General features: G+C 44.7%; 1 protein-coding gene across 2 annotated transcripts in view; it reads right to left on the reverse strand.

Annotated features, from left to right (window-relative positions):
* Positions 1-363: 363 nt before the first annotated feature.
* Positions 364-22,363, reverse strand: part of ACSS2 (acyl-CoA synthetase short chain family member 2) — a 50,847-nt gene continuing 28,847 nt past the window's right edge. Inside the window, exons 3-19 of one of the 2 annotated variants that reach the window (XM_030309730.1) lie at positions 15,629-15,720; positions 15,322-15,425; positions 15,006-15,078; positions 14,649-14,724; positions 14,380-14,494; positions 13,572-13,610; positions 8,690-8,827; positions 7,078-7,248; positions 6,645-6,778; positions 6,317-6,449; positions 6,179-6,235; positions 5,903-5,983; positions 4,414-4,522; positions 2,768-2,836; positions 2,254-2,430; positions 1,433-1,507; positions 364-1,289 (exon numbers count right to left, since the gene is read on the reverse strand). In XM_030309730.1, coding sequence (XP_030165590.1) covers positions 1,162-1,289; positions 1,433-1,507; positions 2,254-2,430; positions 2,768-2,836; positions 4,414-4,522; positions 5,903-5,983; positions 6,179-6,235; positions 6,317-6,449; positions 6,645-6,778; positions 7,078-7,248; positions 8,690-8,827; positions 13,572-13,610; positions 14,380-14,494; positions 14,649-14,724; positions 15,006-15,078; positions 15,322-15,425; positions 15,629-15,720 — 1,771 coding nt within the window. In that variant the 3' untranslated portion in view covers positions 364-1,161. The remainder of the gene's footprint in view (positions 1,290-1,432; positions 1,508-2,253; positions 2,431-2,767; positions 2,837-4,413; positions 4,523-5,902; positions 5,984-6,178; positions 6,236-6,316; positions 6,450-6,644; positions 6,779-7,077; positions 7,249-8,689; positions 8,828-13,571; positions 13,611-14,379; positions 14,495-14,648; positions 14,725-15,005; positions 15,079-15,321; positions 15,426-15,628; positions 15,721-22,363) is intronic. The other variant, XM_030309731.1, reaches the window with a different exon arrangement.

Genomic DNA, 22,363 nt, shown 5'->3' on the forward strand with positions numbered 1-22,363 from the left:
CAGCACACTTAAAGTGGATTAGAACAGGGGAAATGACTTGGCTATAATCAATCTCCCTAGCCCCAGACCCTAGAATAGAACCTTGAAGTTCCAATCCTTAGTCACTCAGTAATGCTCCCGTAGGATCATACGGAGAAGAGGGTTCCTTGGCAGGAGCTCAGGAAATAATGCAGCCATGATGGGACATCACAGGTGTGAACTGGCTTTAGTTGCTTTCCTGCTTAATTCAGGAGCTTGCCAAAGGGCCTATAAATGAAGCCCTGCCTAGATCTGCCCAAACCAAAAGTTCTGGAAATAGGATATTGGGGTATGCCTGAGGAAAACCATTCCCTTTCCCATCCCCCACACAAATCAGAACAGCTAGCAAGTACACAGTCTGTAAGACACCTAAGAAAACAAGTCACTGCCTTCTTAAGGTCACAGACTTTATTCCTATAACCATAGGGCCTGAGAATGACTGGAGCAAGAAGAATTTCATCTGAGAGTGTCTCTTATGGGAAGGACTGTTCATGGAAGGATGGGAACAGAGGACAAGGAAGATAAGCTCTTCTGGCCCTAAGAACAAAACACATTTACTCCAGCAAAGCAGCAGATAATCTGAAAACCCTCTGGAAACTGAGCCTGCCTGCACAGCCCCTGAAGCAAATGGGCAGAAAAGCACTGCCATCTGGCACAAAAGGGAATTCAGATCCAGAACAGAACCAGCAAAGTATTTAAAAAAATAATAATCAATTGTTCTGGGACTCACAAACAGGCATTTCTAAGGGAAAATGCATACCCAAGATAAGTAGTGGTGCTTCCTGAGAGAGCTGACAGGATTACAGAGCTGCTTACCTGCTTCAGTCTAGGCCCTCACTTGCCCTCTACATTCTTAACTTGAGCAAGGGACATGACCTTCAGGTCCTGTTCTGGGCTCCAAGGGCTCTTAAAGTCTAGGGGCTCAGCAAGCTGATGCTAACCTGGGCCATGTCCTATCTATCTGGCAACCACAGGAAGTTGCCTCCACACAGGGGCAAAGCTGGTCCTCAGTCCCAGACAGCTGGTCAAGAGAGGTGGTGTGGGTCTGCACTGGCCCTCAGCACTCCTGGATGGGGGCAGGGAGGATGGGAAAACTTTGCAAAGCCAAGCAGGGGCAAGCCTGGGTGAAGGGCAGGGTCTTGTTTACTGGATGGTCAGGCAGCGGTGGTTGAAGAGCTGGCAGATGACAGTTGGGTCAGCCACAGTAGACGTGTCCCCCAGGTCGTGGTCATTCTGAGCAATCTTCCGAAGCACCCGCCTCATAATTTTCCCTAGGGGACCACAGCCTTCTGGTTATGTGGTGATAGCACTGACCCACTCCAGCCCTGCCAAAATGGCTTCCATCCACACACATTCTGCCACCACTAGGCCTTGGCCAATCCCAAACCCAATCACTTGAGGCCTTTGAACATACCTGAGCGGGTTTTAGGCAAGCCAGGTGCATTCTGGATATAATCCGGTGTGGCAATGGGGCCAATTTTTTCTCTAACTGTAACCAACAAATCATTAAGCATTTCTTCAGTATCATTAGCCAGGCTCCCAAAACCATGGCTTTGTTCCCCACCTATTTTCTCTTCAAGGCTCTGCCCACAGAATCATTCTTAGAGTCACTGCCTTTCTCTCTCTTTTTTTTAAGTAGGCTCCATGCCCAGTGTGGAGCCCAGTGCAGGGCCCAACCACATGGGGCCTGAACTCACAACCTTGAGATCAAGACCTAAGCTGAGATCAAGAGTCACACACTTAACTGGCTAAGCCACCCAGGCACCCTGGTCTTTCTCTCTTTTCAACACACTTCTACTATCTCATTTCGTATCAGTCTTCCTTCATGGAACTCCAACTCTAAGAATCCACCTTCTAGAGTTTAAATCCCACTTTATTAGCAGTGTGGCCTTGGGCAAGTGATTTAACTTCTCTGAGCTCCAATTTCTTCATCTTTAGGATGAAGTAACAATAGGATCTATTTCACAGTGGTGATTATAGGTATAAAATGGATTAATGCATTTAAAGCACTTAGCCCAGTGGTGGCAAAGAGAATTCTATAAATGTCAGCCATTATTATCCTAGTGGAGAGACTAGAGGAGACTGAACGGGAAGGTGGCAATCAGCCCCGAAGACCCCCTAGGATCTGGTTTATAGTTTGGGGGGCAGCTTGCTCTAGCCTCTTCCCAACAACTTGCTGTGGTAACTTGGCCATCAGGACAGTCCCTACAGTCCCTGCTTAGGGAGGCTTCTCACTCTGCTTCTTGAGTTCCTCGATGAGGGTGGGGCTGAAGGTGTAGCCATCACACAGGGTGACAAAGCAGTAGAGGCATTCGCCCTTCACAGGATGAGGATGGCCGACCACAGCTGCCTCTGCAATAGCCTCATGTTCCACAAGTGCTGACTCCACCTCTGCTGTGCTCAGCAGATGTCCTTGTCAAGGGAAAGAAAGTGCCATGAGAGAGATCCCATGCTCTACCCCAGCCCCTGTTCCATCTGTGCCTAGAGGGCTGTCCTGGTCTGGTCAAATGGGGAAGCCCCTTCATTCATTCCTCACATGATCTGCTTTGGTTGTCCCACCATCCTGGTTCCCCTCCTCTAAGCACATTCCAGTGTTTATAACTCTTCCTCCAAAACCTCTACCCAAAACTGAATGCTGCACTGTAAGTATGGTTTGGCCAAGGACATCCTGGTTCTCTTGGAAGGCTTTAGCTGGGACTTGCTGGGGAAGTAGTGCTAATGAGAAGGGAAAACAGTCCCTGGCCCTCACCAGATACATTCAGCATGTCATCAATCCTTCCAGTGATCCAATAATAGCCATCCCGGTCCCGTCGGCAGCCTGGAAAGAGAAGAAATACACAACATGATAAATACCTCACAGTAGGGTACACGATCCATATTATCAAACTGCTACACCCACTGCAGTAGTCTCCTAACAATCTTCCTGCTTCTATACCATGGTAGCCAGCCTCCAAGATAGCCACACTGATTTCCACTTTCTGATGATATTCAGACTTCTGTGTAGTCCTCTTCCTCATTGTACTTGGGTTAGTCTGCATGATCAACAGAATTTGGCAGAAGTAATGGGATGTCGTTTCTGACATTAGATTATAGAAGACGCTGTGGCTTCTATGTTGGTGGCATTCTCTCAGATTATATGCTCTGGGGGAAGTCAGCTGCCATGTCATGAGTAGCCCTGTGGAGAGGTGAGGAACTGAGGGCTGCTGCCAACAGCCACATGAGTGAGCTTGGCAATAGGTCCTCCAGGCTCAATTAAACCTTCAAATGACTGCAGCCCCAACCAACAGCTTCACTGCAACCCATGAGAGACTCTCAATGAGAATTTCTGACAAAGCCACTAACAAATTCCTGATCCTCAGAAATTGTGAGATATCTGTCATTTTAAGCCGCCAAGTTTGGAGGTAATTTGTTCCATGGCAACAGATAACTAATATACTCACCTAAAGTCTGTTCTCCATAAATCAGTTATTTTCTAAACAATAAACCAGTTCTTGTCACTTGTCTGCTTAACAACCCATAAAGGTCTCCCCCATTGTACACATTTGGATTTTGGATAAAATCCAAAGTCTTCACCATGACCCACAAGGTCCTACATTATCTACCTCTCCAACTTCATGTAATATTCTTCCCTTCCCTTTGCTCACTATACTTCAGCCACACAGGTTTTGGTCTGCTCCTCAGACATTTCAAGCTTATGTCTCTGCACAGAACACTCACTCTTACTCCAAAATTTTCCCATGCCTGGATGCCTTCTTACTCTACAGGTCTCTGGTCAAATATCACTTCCACGAAGCCTTCTCTCACCAGCCCATGTATGGTGGCCATTCCTGCAGACATCCTTTATCCTGTAACACTGTTTATTTTTCTTCATAGCACTTGTCACTAAGATAAGCTTATTTACTTGTTTGCTGTATTTATTGTCTATCTCCCTTTGCTAGAATATAAGCCCCGTGTGAACAGAGGCCTTGTCTACCTTATTCATGGTAATATCCCCTGTGCTTAGATCAGTGCCTAGACATAGTAGGTAATAAATCGTTATGGATGAATGGATTGGTGGATAGAGTCATGGCCAAACACAGGCTCTAGACATGAGGATGCACATGACATAATAATACATACTGCTGCATGCCCCATCTCTTTTAGCACAGGAACAATGGAAACAAGAACCTCTTTCCTCATATATCAAATCAGATGGTTCCATGCTGAGACTTTCCATACAACACTCATACCTGCTGTTACAGTCTTCTGTATAGCTCTGCCTGTATATTAGGCACTGACACATAGAATACGTTCCTCTCTCTGTTACTCTTCACCCCTAACCAACTCTTCCTGAAAAAGGAAGGGGAAGATACATGTCTTGGTGGGAGGTGTGGGAAAGGGATAGCTAAGGCTCACCATCTCCTGTCACATAGTACCCAGGGAACTTCTTAAAGTAGGTGGCCTCAAAGCGTTCATGGTTCCCATAGACTGTGCGCATGATTCCTGGCCAGGGCTGCTTGAACACCTAGGGAGTGAGAAAGGCACAGTGGTCACATCTGCTACACTGCCTCACTGGAAGACAATCACAGTCTTGCCAAACCTGAGAAGAAATGGCTTGAATGCCCTTTCTGAGAAGTAGAACAAAGTACAGGCTTCAGAGATAGACAACCCAGGTTTAGAATCCCAGATCTACCATTTACTAACTGTGTGACCTCAGGTTAGTAACTTTACCTCTCTGAGCTTCAGGATCCTCTTCTGTAAATCAGAGAAAATAATCTCAACCTCCCAAAGTTGTTGGGAGGATTGAATTAATGATATGTGGAAGCTGTCTAGTACAATGTTTTTTTTATTAAAAAAAATTTTTTTTAACATTTTTATTTTTTGAGAGACATAGTGTGAGCAGGAGAGGGGCAGACAAAGAGGGAGTCAAATTCCAAAGCAGGCTCCAGGCTCCGAGCTGCCAGCACAGAGCCCGATGCGGGGCTTGAACTCACAAACTGTGAGATCATGACCTGAGCTGAAGTTGGACTTAACCGACTGAGCCATCCAGGCACCCCTGTCTAGTACAATGTTCTATTAGTGATGAGCATTTAGTAAATTTGAGTCTCCTCAGGAAATCAGGTCCAGTTTGATATAAGTGAAGATAGTCACATAAAAATGAATAAATAATTATTGCCCCAATTAATAATATCCTGTTGCAGTAGACTGATGAGATACATGAAATTTCCAGGCTAAGAGTCAAAAGGTCTGGATTTATGTCCTGCCCTTGTAACAAACTTGCTCTTAGTAAAGTAGGATGGAAGGGGGGCGGGGTAGGTTATCTTCCTACAAGTACTAATACAAAAATCACAACATCTAACATTTGTTAAACACTAACTTAGATTCTGTGCTAAATCCTTCACATGGGTTATCTAACCAATCCAGCAACTTTAGGAGACAAAGGTACTACATAACCCTATATTACAGATGAGGAAATTTAAGGTTCAGAGGTACTAGGCCACCTATCTGAGGTCCCAGAAGGGGCAGAGCCAGGATTTGAACCCAAGCAGGTTGACTCTGGAGCCTATATGATTTTCCACTATGTTTTAAAGACTCCTTTCACACTAGAATATTTGTCAAAGGAAGAGTTGGGCCTAAGTTTTCTGGACCCAAAAAGGCATCATCAGGAATCTTTGAGCAGAGGCCTCAAGAGCCAAAGTGGGCCAAAAGGCAGAGAGACAGGCAAAGTATCCAGAAGGATTTCCTCCAGGGTCTCTCTGCAGAGGATAAACTCTCAATCATGGAGCTTTACCCACAAGCACCCACCAACAGAGATTAGGTTCTAAACTCTGAAGCAAAGTACAACATTCGTTGCAGTACTCTTTCCCCCCAACTCCTAAAAGACATCCAAGGGTTAGGGCCTTACCAGGTAACCTTCAGCTTCACCTTCCAACTCTTCCCCAGACTCATTCAAGATTGCAGGAGCTACACCAAAGAACGGGAAGGTCTAGAAGCAAGCAGGAGACAGGACTCAAGAACAGGAATGTGGCAACTCTGACTCAATTCTCTACCTCTCCCAAGGATCCCCAGAGCCCCAGATTCCTCACACATATCAATCTAGTTCCCCACCCTCTGCCTAGGCCAGATGTCCCGAGATTCTATTCCTGCTTAGCCTAGGACTAGGCAAGGAAGCCACACTCACAGCAGAACCAGGCTTCATTGGTGTGGCACCAGGGAGGGGGGTCAGCATATGGCCACCCTGTGGAAGTCAGACATCAGGAGTTTGAGTCAGTTTTCCCACACTGTCCCTGAGCCCCAGCCTTCAGAATCCTTTACTCACTGTCTCTGTCTGCCAGAAGGTGTCCACGATGGAACAGCGCTGGGCACCAACCACCCGGTGGTACCACAGCCAGGCCTCAGGGTTAATGGGTTCACCCACTGTGCCTAGCACCTGTAAGGATGCCCGGCTATGCCTTGGGCAGGGGAGTGGAGAAAGAGGAAGGCTCTGAGTACCATTGGGAACCAGGAAAACATGCCTAGGCTCTTCTGCCCCCTCCCCTATTCTAGGCCAAGGAGTTGGAACAATGGAATGGAAAAGACTACACAAAGGTCAGCACCTAGCTCTGAGGAACACTCATGGAGCAGCAGCCAGGAAGGGGGGGTCTCACCTGGTGACAGGCTCATCTCCAAACTTCATGAGCAGGCGGATGGCCGTAGGTGCTGTATAGAACTTGGTCACCTTGTACTTATCCACGATGCTCCACAGGCGGCTCACATCCGGGTATGTGGGAATCCCCTCAAACTAACCCCAGTGAAGGCTGGTCATTCCCAGTCCCTTCCCAACAGTCCCTCAGTTCCCCTACCATACCCTCAGGCTCAGTATTTTGCCCCTTCTAACAAACCCATGTCTTCACTCCCTTACCAGATAAACCAAGAGAACTTCCCAGTCAGTATATCAGAACTCCCCTTTCTCCAGGAAACAGGTCATTGTATAAGTACCCTTGTCCATAAACCAAGTGGCCTTGGGAGTTTGTCATCTATGACCATCTTGTCCATCCCCTAAGTAAGCCAAGTATCCTTGAGTCCCAGCTCCCTTCTCACCAAAACACTGGTGGCACCATTGGCCAATGGCCCATAGGTGACGTAGGAATGGCCGGTGATCCAGCCGATGTCTGCTGTGCACCAGAACACATCCTCTGCGTGGAAGTCAAACACATACTTGAAGGTTGTGGCCACATAGAGCATGTAGCCCCCAATAGTGTGTACTACACCCTGGAGGAAGAATAGGGCCTCAGGTTGGGGCCTTGGGCTCACCCCCACAGACCACCAAACATACATAGGCTGGACAGAGCTAGAGGAAGATCCTCCTCAGGGATTCTAGCCCTGCCAGCACCCCTTTCATAGCATCCATCTCTCTTCTATCCCTTTTTCTCCATGTTCCCATCTCACACCCATACACATGCATAGTCAGCCTGTCATTCATATCCATACCCTAAAATGGTATTTCTGAGCCACCACTTTCACACACATGAGCACTTCTAGAACACTCACATCTAACAGTGTCTCTGTTTTATATTTATGCACACACAGTCAATTACACATTGACAGAGTGAGAGTGGGAAAAGAAGATAATCTTCTTTGCTTCCTCTACCAGTACCCCATCCTTAGGAAAAAGAGGCCAAAACTGTGCTTCTAAAGCCCCACTAAGAGATATTCAAGCATATAGAGAGAAGAATTTAGGGATGAGGTGAGTGGAAGGTAGGATGATAAATCTTTTAAGTTGATGGAAAAATCAGTTTTGTTTCTGGCTCACACACTGTGCCCTGGGAAGGACTAGATGTTAACAGTGTGACTTGTGGAAGGAACTGAACTCTAAGAGACATAGTCTAGGAGTCCAGTAAGAATCCCTGTGGCCAATCTCCATTGGCCTTGAGTTCACAGCACAGCTCTCCTTCAATCAAACCACAGGGCACAGACAAGGAACAGTCAGATACATGAACTGATCCTTTTCTCCTTTTCTGGGCACTCATGAAAGCCCCCACCTAAACTATCTCACCCTGGGCATCAACATTTAATGATTGAGGATTTATGTCTTTTTCAAATTCTTTTTTTTTTTTTTTAAATAGAATGCAAGTAGGGGAGAGGGGCAGAGGGAGAGAAAGAGAGAGAGAATCTTAAGTAGTCTCATGTTCAGCACAGAGTCTGATATAGGGCTCAATCCCACAACCCCAGAATCATGACCTGAGGCAAAATCAAGAGTTGGATGCTTCAGGCGCCTGGGTGGCTCAGTTGGTTAAGCGCCAGACTTGGCTCAGGTCGTGCTCTTGCGGTTCATGATTCAATCCCTACATCGGACTCTGTGTGGGCAGCTCAGAACCTGGAGCCATCTTCAGAGTCTGTGTCTCCCTCTCTCGTGGCCCCTTCTCTGCTCACACTCTGTCTCTCTCTCAAAAATAAATAAAGCATTAAAATTTTTTAAAAAAAATTTAGATGCTCAACTGACTGCGGCACCCAGTCTCCCCGAGGATTTATGTCTTAATTTGATTTAGAAAAGGTAATGTGACAGTTCCCAAACTCAGGATTAGAGAGTAAAATCTGTATCATCATTCTTCCTCAGAAACTCATTTCTCACCACTACACAGTACACACACACACACACACACACACACACACACACACACGTATGCACGCATGCACACACGCACATACTTGCCTTGGGTTTGCCTGTGGAGCCACTGGTGTACAGGATGAAGAGTGGGTCCTCAGCATCACACCACTCAGGCTCACACTCATCCTCTGCCTCTTGCATGAGTTCATGCCACCACAAGTCAATCCCTTGGTTCCAGGAGATCTGCAGGGGTAGGAAGACAGGAATGGGCAGGGAAGAACTGTAACAGCTCAAGACAGGAGTAGAGACCCACCTACCTGGCACCTGGGATTGGGGTAGTAACCCCAGGTGGGGGTGCTGGGAGGGAGGAAACTGTGAGGGTGGAATGCAACAGAGAACAGGAGCAGAACAGCAGGCTTCTTGGGTACTCCTAACACCCTACTCCAGAGCTCCTCTTATGTGGTATCAGGTTGAGGAGGGCACCTTGGTTGGTCCCTTCTCATCCTTCAGTTCGTAGCTTAAATGTCACCTTCATGGAAGGGTTTTCCCTAAACAGTATCTGGTAGATTCCCAACCCCATCCGCACCCTGGTTATTTTTCTTGATCACAACACCATGTTTCCTTCCTATACAGTACATATTTCCAGTTATTTTATTTAGTTATTTGCTTGATTACTGTCTTCCCAACCAAATAATGAACTCTATGAGTGCAGTGGCATGTTTGGCTTCTCTCTCTCTCTCTCTCTCTTTCTTTCTTTCTTTCTCCCCAACAGTGAGCAAAATGCCTGGCACTCAATACATACTCTACATTTTTTTTTTTTTTGGATGAATGAATATACACACACAGGCCTACATACAAACATATGTACTTATGGGACTAGTGGCTTATCAGCAGGGATGCAGACACCACCCAATTCAGAAATGCAAAATTAGTCAGAGCCTGCAGGTGAAGCGGGCACCTGGCCCTGTTAGTATTGAAAAAAGTCAACAGCTTTTGGTCCAAGCGCCTTTTCCTGAATGTCTAGACCTTATCCACATCTGCAGGTTTGTACCCTAGCTCCACCCCTGCCTTTACACCACTGGTACCAATGGGTTTCCCACAGACATATTTGTTTGAGGTTCCATTCAGCACAAAACCTGCTTTACGTTTTACGTGGAAAAGGACCAACATGGACTTCTCCCAGGAGAGGGGTGTCCCCCTCTACTGGAGTGTCTTTGATAACTACTTCTGAATCTGTTATCCTGAAATTTTTCTAGCCTCTCCTTGAAACTATTTTACTTTCCTAGTTATATCAGCTCTCTAAACAGCCACCTTTCTGAGTCTACCCTGTGCTAAGGGAAGTTGAGATTCCCTGAACTTGTCCAAATATTACACTGGATCTCAATCCTGGTTCTGCCACTTCCTAACTACATATGACCTTGGGCAAGTCACTTTACCTAAAGTCGGTTCATTTTAAAATGAGGACAGTTCTGGGCACCTGGGTGGCTTAGTCGGTTAAGCATCCGAGTTCAGCTCAGGTCATGATCTCATGGTTTGTGGGTTCAAGCACCGCATTGGGCTCTGTGCTGACATGACAGCTCAGAGCCTGGAGCCTGTTTCGGATTCTGTGTCCTCTTCTCTCTCTGCCCCTTGCTGGCTCTCTCTCAAAAATAAACATTTAAAAAATATTTTTTTAAATAAATAAAATGAGGATAATTCTTCTTTCCCTAACGGTCTCACAGGATTTGGAGAACATCAAAAGAAAAAGGCATTATCTGGTAAACATCAAACCTTGAATTGTCCTTTGGAGTGGGAAAGACTGATGAATGTCAGTAAGGATAGAAGTTAGTTCAGTTCCACTGAACTCCTCTAGGACATAAATTTAAGGGTGTGATAATGGGAACTGTTTTGGGTTTGCTTTAGCTATCACAAAGTCCTTTCATATTAATTAGCTTCTTGTATGTTCAATGGCCCTGGCTTGCAGGTAGACATGATCATGTAAGAGAAACACCCTACTCCCTATTCCCAATGTATAGCTATATGCTAATTTACTGTGTACATATTTGGTTTAAAAACCCCCAAGTGTTAAACACATACCTTGATAAATTATAAAATGATTCTCCAGCCACTCATCTCTTTCTGTACAATCTGCCCCTTACTTTAGAGAATTTGAAGTTTCTGGCACATAAACATCACAAGAATGACAAGCCCAGGCTGAATAAGGCACCATTAAAAAGAAGAAGAAGAAGGAGAAGAAGAAGGAGAAGAAGAAGAAAAAGAAAGAAGAGAAAGACACTGCCCACAAGCTAGAAAACACTAAAACACACCTTATTTTTTAATGGAATAGCCACAGGGGCCTACACATACATTATCACATGGGCACTTTGTTTCTGCCAAATGATCTACTTGAGATGAGGGCATTAATGTATTTAAGCAGAAGAGTGTCAGTATTGCTTTGGGCAAATGGTACTTGTCTACAGTACTGGTGTGAATTGTCATAGAAAAGGCACTAGGTACATGTAAGGGCAAAGCAGAGTTACACTGTGGCAATGAGGAGATTCTTGTAATCTTGCAAAATGGTTTCCTTTGTGGGTATGTGGGTGAAAAGGGCCAGTATTCCAGGTGTGGAACCGATAAACAGCACCAGGAAGCAGGGTGAGCTCAATTAGTGGTGCAAACTCGTTGGTTGTGAATTGGGTGTGTGCCTATGAGGGCCCAGAGCTTTGAACCAGGAAAAGATCTCAATTTTCTGAAGTAAGAATGGAGTTGGCCTTTGTCCTTGGACCAGGATAGCCTCAGGGAAGGCAACTGCCAGGTATGAGAGAGGAACGTGAGGAAGCTCATAGGTGACATAACTGAGAAGAGTACCTCCAAATTGTGCCAAGTGCTCCCTTGAAAAATGCTTAAGGATGATGGGGTATAGAGCTCTCCTGAGATTTCTGCAGCTTTGACTGACATTATCAGACCAATAAACCTGGACTTCGTAAGCCTACTCTTATGGTCTTTGGTTTTGGGTAATTGACTATTTTCACTTCCAAGAACCAAAAGTTCAGAGCCTGTGGCCTAAAGGTCTCTGGTATTAAGAATTATAGGAGCTTATTTCTTTTCTGGTTTCCCTTTTAGAAATGCCAGGCTGTCTGCTAAGTTAAAAGCAATAAAAGCTACGGGGTGCCTGGGTGGCCCAGCCGGTTAAGTGGCCGATTTTGGCTCAGGTTTATGATCTCACAGTCTGTGGGTTCAAGCCCCACATCGGGCTCTGTGTGGACAGCTCAGAACCTGGAGGCTGCTTCAGATTCTGTGTCTCCCTCTCTCTCTGCCCCTCCTCTGTTCATACACTCTCTCTCTCAAAAATAAATAAACATTAAAAAAAAAGCAATAAAAACTAACATTTATAGTTACTATGTGTCAAAAACATTATATATACTGACAAAACCCTATCAGGTAGGAACAATTATTATCATTATTCAACAGATGGGGAAACCGAGGCAAGAGAGCTTAAGTACTTTGTCCAAGTTTCCACAGTAGCAAGTGACAGCACTAGGATTTGAACCCAAGTAGTGTGGCTCCAGAGTCTATACTCTAACCACTGAGTTTGTTACCCTCTTTCAAGAGAAATGTCTTAGGTCTCTGCCTGACTTTTAAAAGGAAAGTAATATACCCTGGGAATCAGATCTGTCTCCACCATGCTATGAGAACAGAGAAAAAAAGATTATATTTACCCTTAGCCAAAGGGGTTAATAATAGAAGACTTAGAGTAAGAGACCCTATAAGGAAGGTAAAATTCAGAGGAATAATGAATTTTATGTTTTGTTTTAATAGAGGAAGTGGTTTCCTTTCAAGCATGTATTATCATCTCTCCATTATTGATAAGGGAACTGAAACCCAGAGAGGAGAAGCAACTTATTCAAGGTCATACAGCTAAAAATCAGTCTCTGGGGCCGCCTGTGTGGCTCAGTCGGTTAAGCATTGGACTTCGGCTCAGGTCATGACCTAATGGTTCATGGGTTTAAGCCGCACATCAGGCTCTACACTGTCAGTGTAGAGTACACTTGGATTTCTCTCCTTCCCTCTTCCTCTCTCTCTACGCCTCCCCCACTTGCACTTTCTTACTCTCTCTCAAAATAAATAAATAAACTTTATTTTTAAAAAATTGGTCTCTAGGGGCGCCTGGGTGGCTCAGTTGGTTGAGCGTCCGGCTTCAGCTCAGGTCATGATCTCACAGTTTGTGGGTTCGAGCCCCGCATTGGGCTCTGCTGACAGCTTAGAGACTGGAGCCTGCTTCAAATTCTGTGTTTCCTTCTCTCTCTGCTCCTTCCCTGCTCATGCTCTGTCTCTCTCTCTCCTTCAAAAATAAATAAAAACATTAAAAAAATTTTTTTTTTTTTAAATTGGTCTCTGGACTCTAAGTCTAGTCTTCCCTCTATTCTAATCTGCTTTGAGCCCCCATTTAGGAATCTCCCTTCTCAGAATTGCCTACAATGTAATTTTTAGTCAATCTAGCACTTAATTATATCAGAGAGTTTATGTGCAGTTTATAAATCCTAAAGTACTATATAAAGGTATTTAGGAATTTTCTTCCCTGTTGTCCTATATAAAACTGAGGTTTTCATCCCCAACTTGATGGTGAATTCCTAAGGTCAAGTTCTGTGCCTCCTCTACTTGCTCTCCTCCTATCTCCCAGGGCTCTGCCCCAGCTAAGTATATAGTAAAAACTTTCTGACAAGTTACTTGGTTATCTCTCCCACAGAGGTCCTAAGCAACAGGAGTGAAATGGGATGCCTGTTGCTACCTTTCTGAGATTCATGCTCTATGCCAGTTCAGAGAGGTAGCAACAGGCATTTTGTTTCATGACTCTTCAGAGTGACTTAGATGGCAAAGGACCCCAGGGGGCAGACAGGAAGGGGTTAGGACTGGCAGCCACCTCCATGGGGAAAACAGGCAAAGAGCAGATGGGAACACAGACAAACACGCAGAGAAGCAGTACCCAAGGCAGTGCAGAGGTGGATACCTGGGGCCAGATGCGTTTGGGTTTCTCTTTCAGCTTACCCTGTTAAGAGCCCATGGAAAGGGTGGTGAGCAGGGTCTGTGTATAGGGAAGTGGGAGGGAAGGGTCAATGTGTTCCAAGCCTTTACTGCCTCCTTTCCTTTAGGCTCCCCAACCTATATTTTCCTGATCTTGTTCCCAGCATCTATACACTCATAATCCCTAATGCTGAATGGGGTCTCCAATCTCCCCAGAGTGGACTATAGCCCTATGACCATGCAAGGCCCCTCAAGTCACAGAATCTCAGGAATGCTTTGTCCTTCTGGACCCTGGAGCTTTCATCCTTCATGCCCTTAGACCTTTGGACTTTTCCATCATTTCCACTAAAAGTGCTGGATCCAAAGCTAACAAGGGCCATATCTTGAGGGCCAAATTCTGGTCCTTCCATCGTGGGACCACATAGGTAGCCCATTCCAAGACATAGTCCAGTATACGGTTACCCAAATAGCCCATTTCTTTCTTTTTTTTTTAAATTATGGTTGACTAAGCCCATTTTTAACCTAAACCCAAGCCCTGAAGGTCCCTTATACCCACCAGGATACCCCAACCAGCATAGAGTCTCCCTTATAATCTCTCCTGCTAAGTTCCCACAGTAGGAGAGACTCCCTACTGACATTCAAGGTCAAAATCCCCCAGAGGAGGAGGCATTCCTAGGACTGTTCCCAGATCCTCTCAGCATTGTGATGAGGAAGCAAAGGACATTAAGAACTTCCTGGACAGGAAGAGGGAGCCAATTTGAGCCTAGATGAGAGCAGAGCAGTACCAGACTCACCTGCACATCCGGGCATGGCCTCTTAATGGGGGGAGACTGGCTGGGAGAGTCACCTGTGCCCAGCTCTGCCCGCCCCAGGTGCTTGACCACAATGCAGCATCTCACAGGGAAGCCCCTAGAAGGAAAAACCTGAAGTAGTAGGCTGCCTTGCTCAAAAGAGAATTTGGCAGGACCCACCCATGTCCATCTAGGATAGAAGGGACAAAGGGAGTCTGGTACTGGCGAAAGGCCCAGCTGACCAAGAGCAGTAGCCAACCAAACACACTTACTTCTCCCGACACTTCTCCAGGGCCTCGTCAGCCAGTTCCTTCAGGTTCACAAGCTTTTCCCCCCTGTAGAAGGCATCTTTGGGGAGCAATAGACATTCCAGGACTTAGAAAGGCACCACACTCCTAGCCCCTTATCCCTAGTGAGCACAATGTTCATGGAGCCCTTCCTGAGGTAGGCCTCTTGATTCTGGCTCTTCCAATTGATTTGAGCTGAGAGAGTCATGTGAGGTGGAATCGGGAGGTAAGGGTAGGCAGTGCCTACCCTCTATGCTGAGCAGTCACAAATACCAACTAGCTAATTAGAGACCAAAACTTCAGGTGTGGAGGTTCTGGAAAAGGGGTGAGAGAATTAGTCACCTGTAGTGATAAGAAGGCTGCAACTGGAATCCAGGATCCGTTCACATAGAGACTCTGCAGAGAAGCCTGCAAACTAGGGAAAAGAAGGAAGACTAAGGGAGAGGAGGACCTAGAAACTGAGTAAACAAGGAAAAGAGACACTTTTAAAACCTTCAGGGTTTCTAAGCCACGGTCCTAGAAGAAACTAGGTAACTATATGGAACAAACATTCTAAACTCCTTAGTTTGGTTCTTAAGCTCCTTCATCATCCAGGCCCACCCTAACTCCCCAGAGCCCCATCCCCCACTAGGTCCCTTTTTCCAGCCCAAATTCCTACCACAATGGAGTGCAGAGCCCCAAGGCGGGCACATGCCAGCATGGCCACCACGAGCTCTGGTATCATGGGCATGTAGATGGCCACCCGGTCGCCCTTCCGAATACCTGCAAATAAAAGACACAGATCATGCACCATGTACCCTTCCTGTTGCTACTTGCTCCTTCTCATTCAGCTACTGCTCACTGCACAGCTGACCTTTTCTGTTCTCCTAGTACCACATTCCTTCCATTCCTTGTCTACTTCCCCTAAGTCCTCAGATATCTCTAGGCAGTCCCCTCCAGTCCCCTTCTCATACCCCTGCACTCACCCTGTTTTTGGAGAACATTGCTGAATCGACACACTTGGATCAGAAGCTCACGATACGTGATCTGGGTGGTCTCCTCTGGTTCATTGCCCTCCCTGAGATACATCAGAAAGAATCAGTCATTAGGGAAAATATATATATTCAAACAAAAAACAGGAGCAGTCATATATCCATTTGGTAACACCAAGGCTCCTTGTGAATGTCCTGTGAGGGTGAGCTATCTGCCATCACACCTTATTCTGACTGGTCAGATGCTTTAGCATTTTAGGGGCACCTGGGTGGCTCAGTCAGTTAAACATCTGACTCTTGGTCTCGGCTCAGGTCAGGATCTCTCAGTTCGTGAGTTCAAGCCCTGCATCAGGCTCCATGCTGACAGCACAGAGCCTGCTTGGGATTCTCTTCCTCTCCTTCTCTCTCTCTGCCCTTCCCCTGCTTGTGCACTTGCTGGCTCTCGCTTGCTCTCTCTCTCCCAAAATAAATAAACTTAAAAAAAATTAAAATATACTTTATACACAAGATGTGTATCATTGGATAATGTACTTCCATTTGCAAGCCTCACTTAGGTTGGTAAAATGGGATGATGATCACTTCTCTTCCATCCTAGGGATGTATTAAGCAGAAATGGTATCATAGATGTGATTCCTCCTGAACACTGTGTCAAGCCTGCATTGGTGTTATTCAAAGTGGGATCTCCAGATCACCTGCACCCAAGGGAACTTATTAAAATACAGATTCCTGAGCTCTACCACAGATATACTAAATCAGAATCTCAGGGTCCAAGAATCTGCCACTTTATTACAAGCTGGTATAAAGGTTCACTTGGTGATTCTGATACATATTTAAAGTTTCAGAATCACCACCTTCTATCAGCTGATTTCTGTCTACCTCCTCAGCCTTGCCTCCTACTCCTCTCAGCCTGGTTTCCTTCAGTTATTCCTTCATTTGTTCATTTGCTTATTCAACAAATACTATATGCTATATACATGTATAGAAATAAGGCACTGATGAACAAGATCCCTGACAACATGGAGCTTATATTCCAATGACAGTGCAAAAGTATACAAGTAACAAATACAGCCAAGATCATTTCAGATAATAAGCATTATGAGGGATATAAAGAATGATATAATGGGGTGCCTGGGTGGCTCAGTGGGTTAAGAGTCTGACTTCGGTTCAGGTCATGATCTTGACATTCATGGGTTCAAGCCCCACATCAGGCTCTGTGCTGACAGCTCAGAGCCCGGAGTCTGCTTCTAAATCTGTCTCCCTCTCTCTCTGCCCCTCCCCCGCTCACACACACGTGCACATGCACACACTCTCTCAAAAATAAATATTAAAAAAAGAATGATATAATAACGAGTGACTGATGAGAAATACATTTTTATTTATTTTTTTTTATTTTAAAAAAAAATTTTTTTTTTCAACGTTTATTTATTTTTGGGACAGAGAGAGACAGAGCACGAACGGGGGAGGGGCAGAGAGAGAGGGAGACACAGAATCGGAAACAGGCTCCAGGCTCCGAGCCATCAGCCCAGAGCCCGACGCGGGGCTCGAACTCACGGACCGCGAGATCGTGACCTGGCTGAAGTCGGACGCTTAACCGACTGCGCCACCCAGGCGCCCCAGAAATACATTTTTAAAAAGATATCTTAATGAACTTTCATAATTATACGTGAAGATTTAACAATAAGAATATTCCTCTGGTGTTTTTGTTTTCAATTTTATGATTTTTTGAATAATACATACATACTAATGGTACCACATAAAAAGATACGAAATGAAAAGTGTCCATCCACCCCTACTCCTCAATCACTGCCAACTGGCAACCACTGTTAGTACTATGTTGTGTAACTTTCCAGAAATAGCCAATATGTAGATAGGACCATTCCTAATAGGTTGGAGGGCATAGGGCAACTGAACTAATGTGGAATGACCAAGATAATCACTTTAGAAGATTACACTGTTAGCATCTTTCATAAGGTCCTTGGGATATCACTGAAGATGGAAATTTAAAAACTGAATTAAAAAATTGAATTTTAATGCTGTTCAGAAAAGAGGTAAGCACCTCACAGTCCCCAACAAAGCACCTTAGGTGGGAAGAGGTGGGAAAGAGCTGTTTTAACCATGGGACAGGCTGTTATGGAAACACATATACATGCATTTATGTTTACATATTCTTGTTTTTTCTACATAAATGATGGCATACAATACATACTGTTCTGTATCGTGATTTTTAAATTTTTTTTAATGTTTATTTATCTTTAAGAGAGAGAGAGAGAGACAGGGCATGAGTAGGGGAGGGACAGAGAGGGAGACACAGAATCCAAAGCAGGCTCCAAGCTCTGAGCTGTCAGCACAGAGCTCGACATGGGGCCTGAACTCAGGACCTGAGCTAAAGTTGGACGCTTAACTGACAGAGCCAGCCAGGTGCCCCTGTATCATGGGGTTTTTTTTTCTTAATGTTTATTTATTTATTTTAAGGGGGGGTTGGGGAAGAAAGAGAGGAAGAGAGAGAGAATCTCAAGCAGGCTCACTGCTGTCAGCAAAGAGCCTGACATGGGGCTCAAACCCACAAACCATCAGATCATGACCTGAGCTCAAATCAAGAGTCAGATGCTCAACCAACTGAGCCACCTGGGCACCCCTCTATATAATGTTTTTTACTGAATATAATATACATCCAATAAATGACACAAATCTTAAGTATAGAGATCAATTATCTTTCTTTTTTAAAAATTTAACAATATACCTTGATATTCTCCATCAAGACTTACAATGCTATTTTATTTTCTTTGTCATCTGCATAAAGTTCCAGTTTATATGTGCCATAGTTTATTTAACAAATAAATGCTTCAATAAATATCTTTATTCATGGGGAGCCTGGGTGGCTCAGTCGGTTAAGCATCCGACTTCAGCTCAGGTCATGATCTCACAATTCGTGAGTTCAAGCCCTGTGTCAGACTCTGTGCTGACAGCTCAGAGCCTGGAGCCTGCTTCGGATTCTGTGTCTCCCTCTCTCTCTGCTCCTCCCTTGCTCACGCTCTGTCTTTCTCTCTCTCCTTCAAATATAAATAAAAACATTAAAAATTTTTTTTAAATAAAAAATAAAATAAATAAATATCTTTATTCAAATCTCATTTTACTCACTTGCAAATAAATATAACAGTAGGATGAATTACTAGAAGTGAAACTGTGGATTCAAAGGATATGTGCATTTTAAATATTGATAAACATTAGAGGACAACTACTTTAAGATGGTCAGAGAAGGCCTCCCCCTGGGATCTGAGTAATGAGAAGTAGTCAATTATATGAATTCTTTAGAAAAGTATCCTGGGCAGAGAGAACATTGAAATTTGGAAAGGCACTGAGGCAGTAAAAAGCTCGACCTAGTCAAAGAATAGTAATGAAGCCAGTATGGCTGGAGCATAGCGAACAAGAAGAAAGGTAAGAATGACAGTTAGGCAGCAGTCAGATCACACAGGGCCTTGTAGGCAATGGTTAAGAAGACTGAAATAGCCCTCCCTAAATACTGCAGGCCATTGTGCTACTTCCCTTTCCTTACAACACGGAGTACCTAAGAGGGAGGTAACTAAAACCCAGAGATGTAATAGCTAGGCCAAGGTCAAACAATAATAACTGGCAGAGTCAAGAATAGATCCTCAGGTTTTCTCATTTCAAGGCATGACCTTTTTGCCTCATCGTGTGAAGGACAGGGACTAGCAGGGAAACCAAGCCTTGGAGGTTACACAGATTATCAGCCTCTTTCCAGCTCCTGGCTTGATGAGTCAGTTACTATCCTTTCCTTGGCTTAGCCCTCCTAGGGCTGAGAGGAGCCAAGCACAGAGAGCGCTCTAAAATGGGAAGGAACACAGAGAGAGAAGCTGGCAAACAGCCCTGAATGCCAGAGGCAAAAAGCCATTTTCTTAACTGGCCTACTGATGAGTACCACAGAAACTTCAGAACATCTCCAGTTATGGCTAAATGCCAACACATTCCACACACTCGTGCACACATGTCCCCACATATGTACCATATACCAGCTCGTTTGTGTACACTCACATGCATAAAATCATATATACTAATAATACAAAATGTTGTAGTCACAAGAGATGCACATTTGTACACAGAGGCACAAACAAGGAGAAATACAGGGACCCAGGACTCAAACATGGGCCCATCTGCAAGTACATGTACCACACTTATGTACAAAGCTTGTCCTTCCCAAAATTCTATCACATCATTGTTTTATTTTCTTCATATAACTTTCCATTATTTGAAATTATCTCATGTATTTTATTTACTTGTATATTATCTGTGTCTTTTATTAGAATACAAACTCAGTGGTAACAGAATTTGTCATCTTGTTTATTACTATCTCCCTAAAACCTAGAATAGAGCCTGGTACATAGAAAGTGCACAGGAACAGAGGCACCTGGGTGACTCAGTCAGTTGAGCATCGACTCTTGATTTTGGCTCAAGTCATGACCTCACAGTTTGTGGGTTTGAGCCCTATGTCAGGCTTTGTGCTGTCAGTATGGAGACTGCTTGGGATTCTCTCTCTTCCTCTTTCTCTGACCCTCCCCTGCCTGTGCATTCACCCGTGCACACACACACTCTCTCTCTCTCAAAATAAATAAATAAACTTTAAAAAAAAAAAGTTAAGAAAGTACACAGGAACAGATAAGCACAAACCTATACAAGAACTGCTTACTTGGGGCGCCTGGGTGGCGCAGTCGGTTAAGCGTCCGACTTCAGCCAGGTCACGATCTCGCGGTCCGTGAGTTTGAGCCCCGCGTCAGGCTCTGGGCTGATGGCTCAGAGCCTGGAGCCTGTTTACGATTCTGTGTCTCCCTCTCTCTCTGCCCCTCCCCCGTTCATGCTCTGTCTCTCTCTGTCCCAAAAATAAATAAACGTTGAAAAAAAATTTTTTTTTAAAAAAAGAACTGCTTACCTGAGCCCACTTCTAGTTACTTACACACACACACACACACACACAGTGTACATTCCTCTCTCAGACTCTAGGCTCAAGTTACGCATTATTGATATAGGCACCTTACTCCTTTCAGTGTCTTCTTTCTCTGACATACACACCAGATTGGGGCCCCTGGCTCTTTAGGAGGAGAAGGTGAACAGAATACTGGCTTACAGGGGTATAGCTCAGGAGTAGAGCATTTGACTGCAGAATACTGGCTTACTACAAGCTCCCAAGCTCTCTAGGGTATTAAGAGTTTGGTTGTTTTTTTCTTTTAGTGTTTATTTACTTATTTTGAGAGACAGAAAGAGCTAGTGCATGAGCGGGGGAGGAGCAAAGAGAGAGGGGGAGAGAGAGAGAGTCCCAAGTAGGCTCCGTGCTGTCAGTGCAGAGCCCAACTGTGGGCTCAATCTCACAAACCGTGAGATCCTGACCTGAATCAAAATCAAGAGCCAGACACTTAACCAACTGAGCCACTCAGGTGACCCAGATGTTGAGTTTTTAAAAGAATATTCAGTTTAGTCTCCTAACTCCAAAGAGATCCAAAGAAGCCATTTAATGTGCTCAAGGTCACATGGTGGGTTGTGGCAGAGTAGATCTCACTTTCCTTGTGTCTATTGGTACTACCTTGCATTACCAAAGCCCCATTTATTGGGGCTTCAGAGTTCCCATTACACCTTGGGCTCTTAGAGGGCAGGGATCATGACTTTTTCCTCTCAGTCTCCTCTAAATTCAGTTGGTACAATAGGTACTTAAGGTTCATAGATTAATCATAGAAAACCTGATAACTGATTAATGACAGGGAAGACTGGGGCTCCCCTCTATATGACAGTCATTGGATTGGAGATTTTAGTTCCCTAGACTAGCAGAAAAGTAAGGCACAGGATAGGAGGAAAGAGGTGGAGGAAAAAATAGGTGGCAAAAACTAGGCTCCTCACAGAAACAGAGCGCAGGATCTAACCTGGTGGGTTAGGCCTTCCAGAGGAGAAATAACCAGATGAGAAAAGGAATCACACCTACTATGAGAGGACAATCTGGACTGAGCTATTTATCCTGGAGAAGAGAAGATACTGAGACACAAGAGTAAGTCTCAATATCTGTACCTCTGCTGCCTCCACTCTGGTTCAGGCAACCTTCATCTATTGCCTAGATGACCACAATGCCCCCGAACTGGTCTCCCACTTCACTCTTACCCTCTTCTAATCCATACATCATCCAGAATAATCTATTAAGGACATAGACTGATTACATCACCTCCTGTTTAAAATCCTTAAGTGGCGGGGCACCTGGGTGGCTCAGCCTGTCAGGCATCTGACTTTAGATTTCGGCTCAGGTCATGATCTCACAGTTCTGTGAGTTTGAGTTCCGCACTGAGCATGGAGCCTGTTTGGGATTCTCCCTCTCTCCCTCTCTCCCCCTCTCTACCCCTCCCCGCACTCTTGCTCTCGCTTTCAAAATAAATAAACTTTAAAAATAATAAAAAATAAAAACCTAGGGTGGCTTCCATTGAATGTAGAAGAAAATCCAAACTTCTACTATGCCTTGTATCTTCTCCAACTCATCTTGTCCCATCAGAATGGGACATTCTACTCAAAAGACTCCAAACACATTATGAGCCTTCTGACTGATAGAATATGCCATGTTCTTCCCCCAGCTCTTCAAATGGTTTGCTCTATGTCATGTTTCAGATCATCCTAAGTAGCATCAGCTTTTCCTGTTATTCTTCATCACAACACTATTTATTTTCATAGCATTTTTCTCAAGCT

Source organism: Lynx canadensis, chromosome A3 (genome assembly GCF_007474595.2).
Source record: "Lynx canadensis isolate LIC74 chromosome A3, mLynCan4.pri.v2, whole genome shotgun sequence".
NCBI classification, from domain to species: domain Eukaryota; kingdom Metazoa; phylum Chordata; class Mammalia; order Carnivora; family Felidae; genus Lynx; species Lynx canadensis.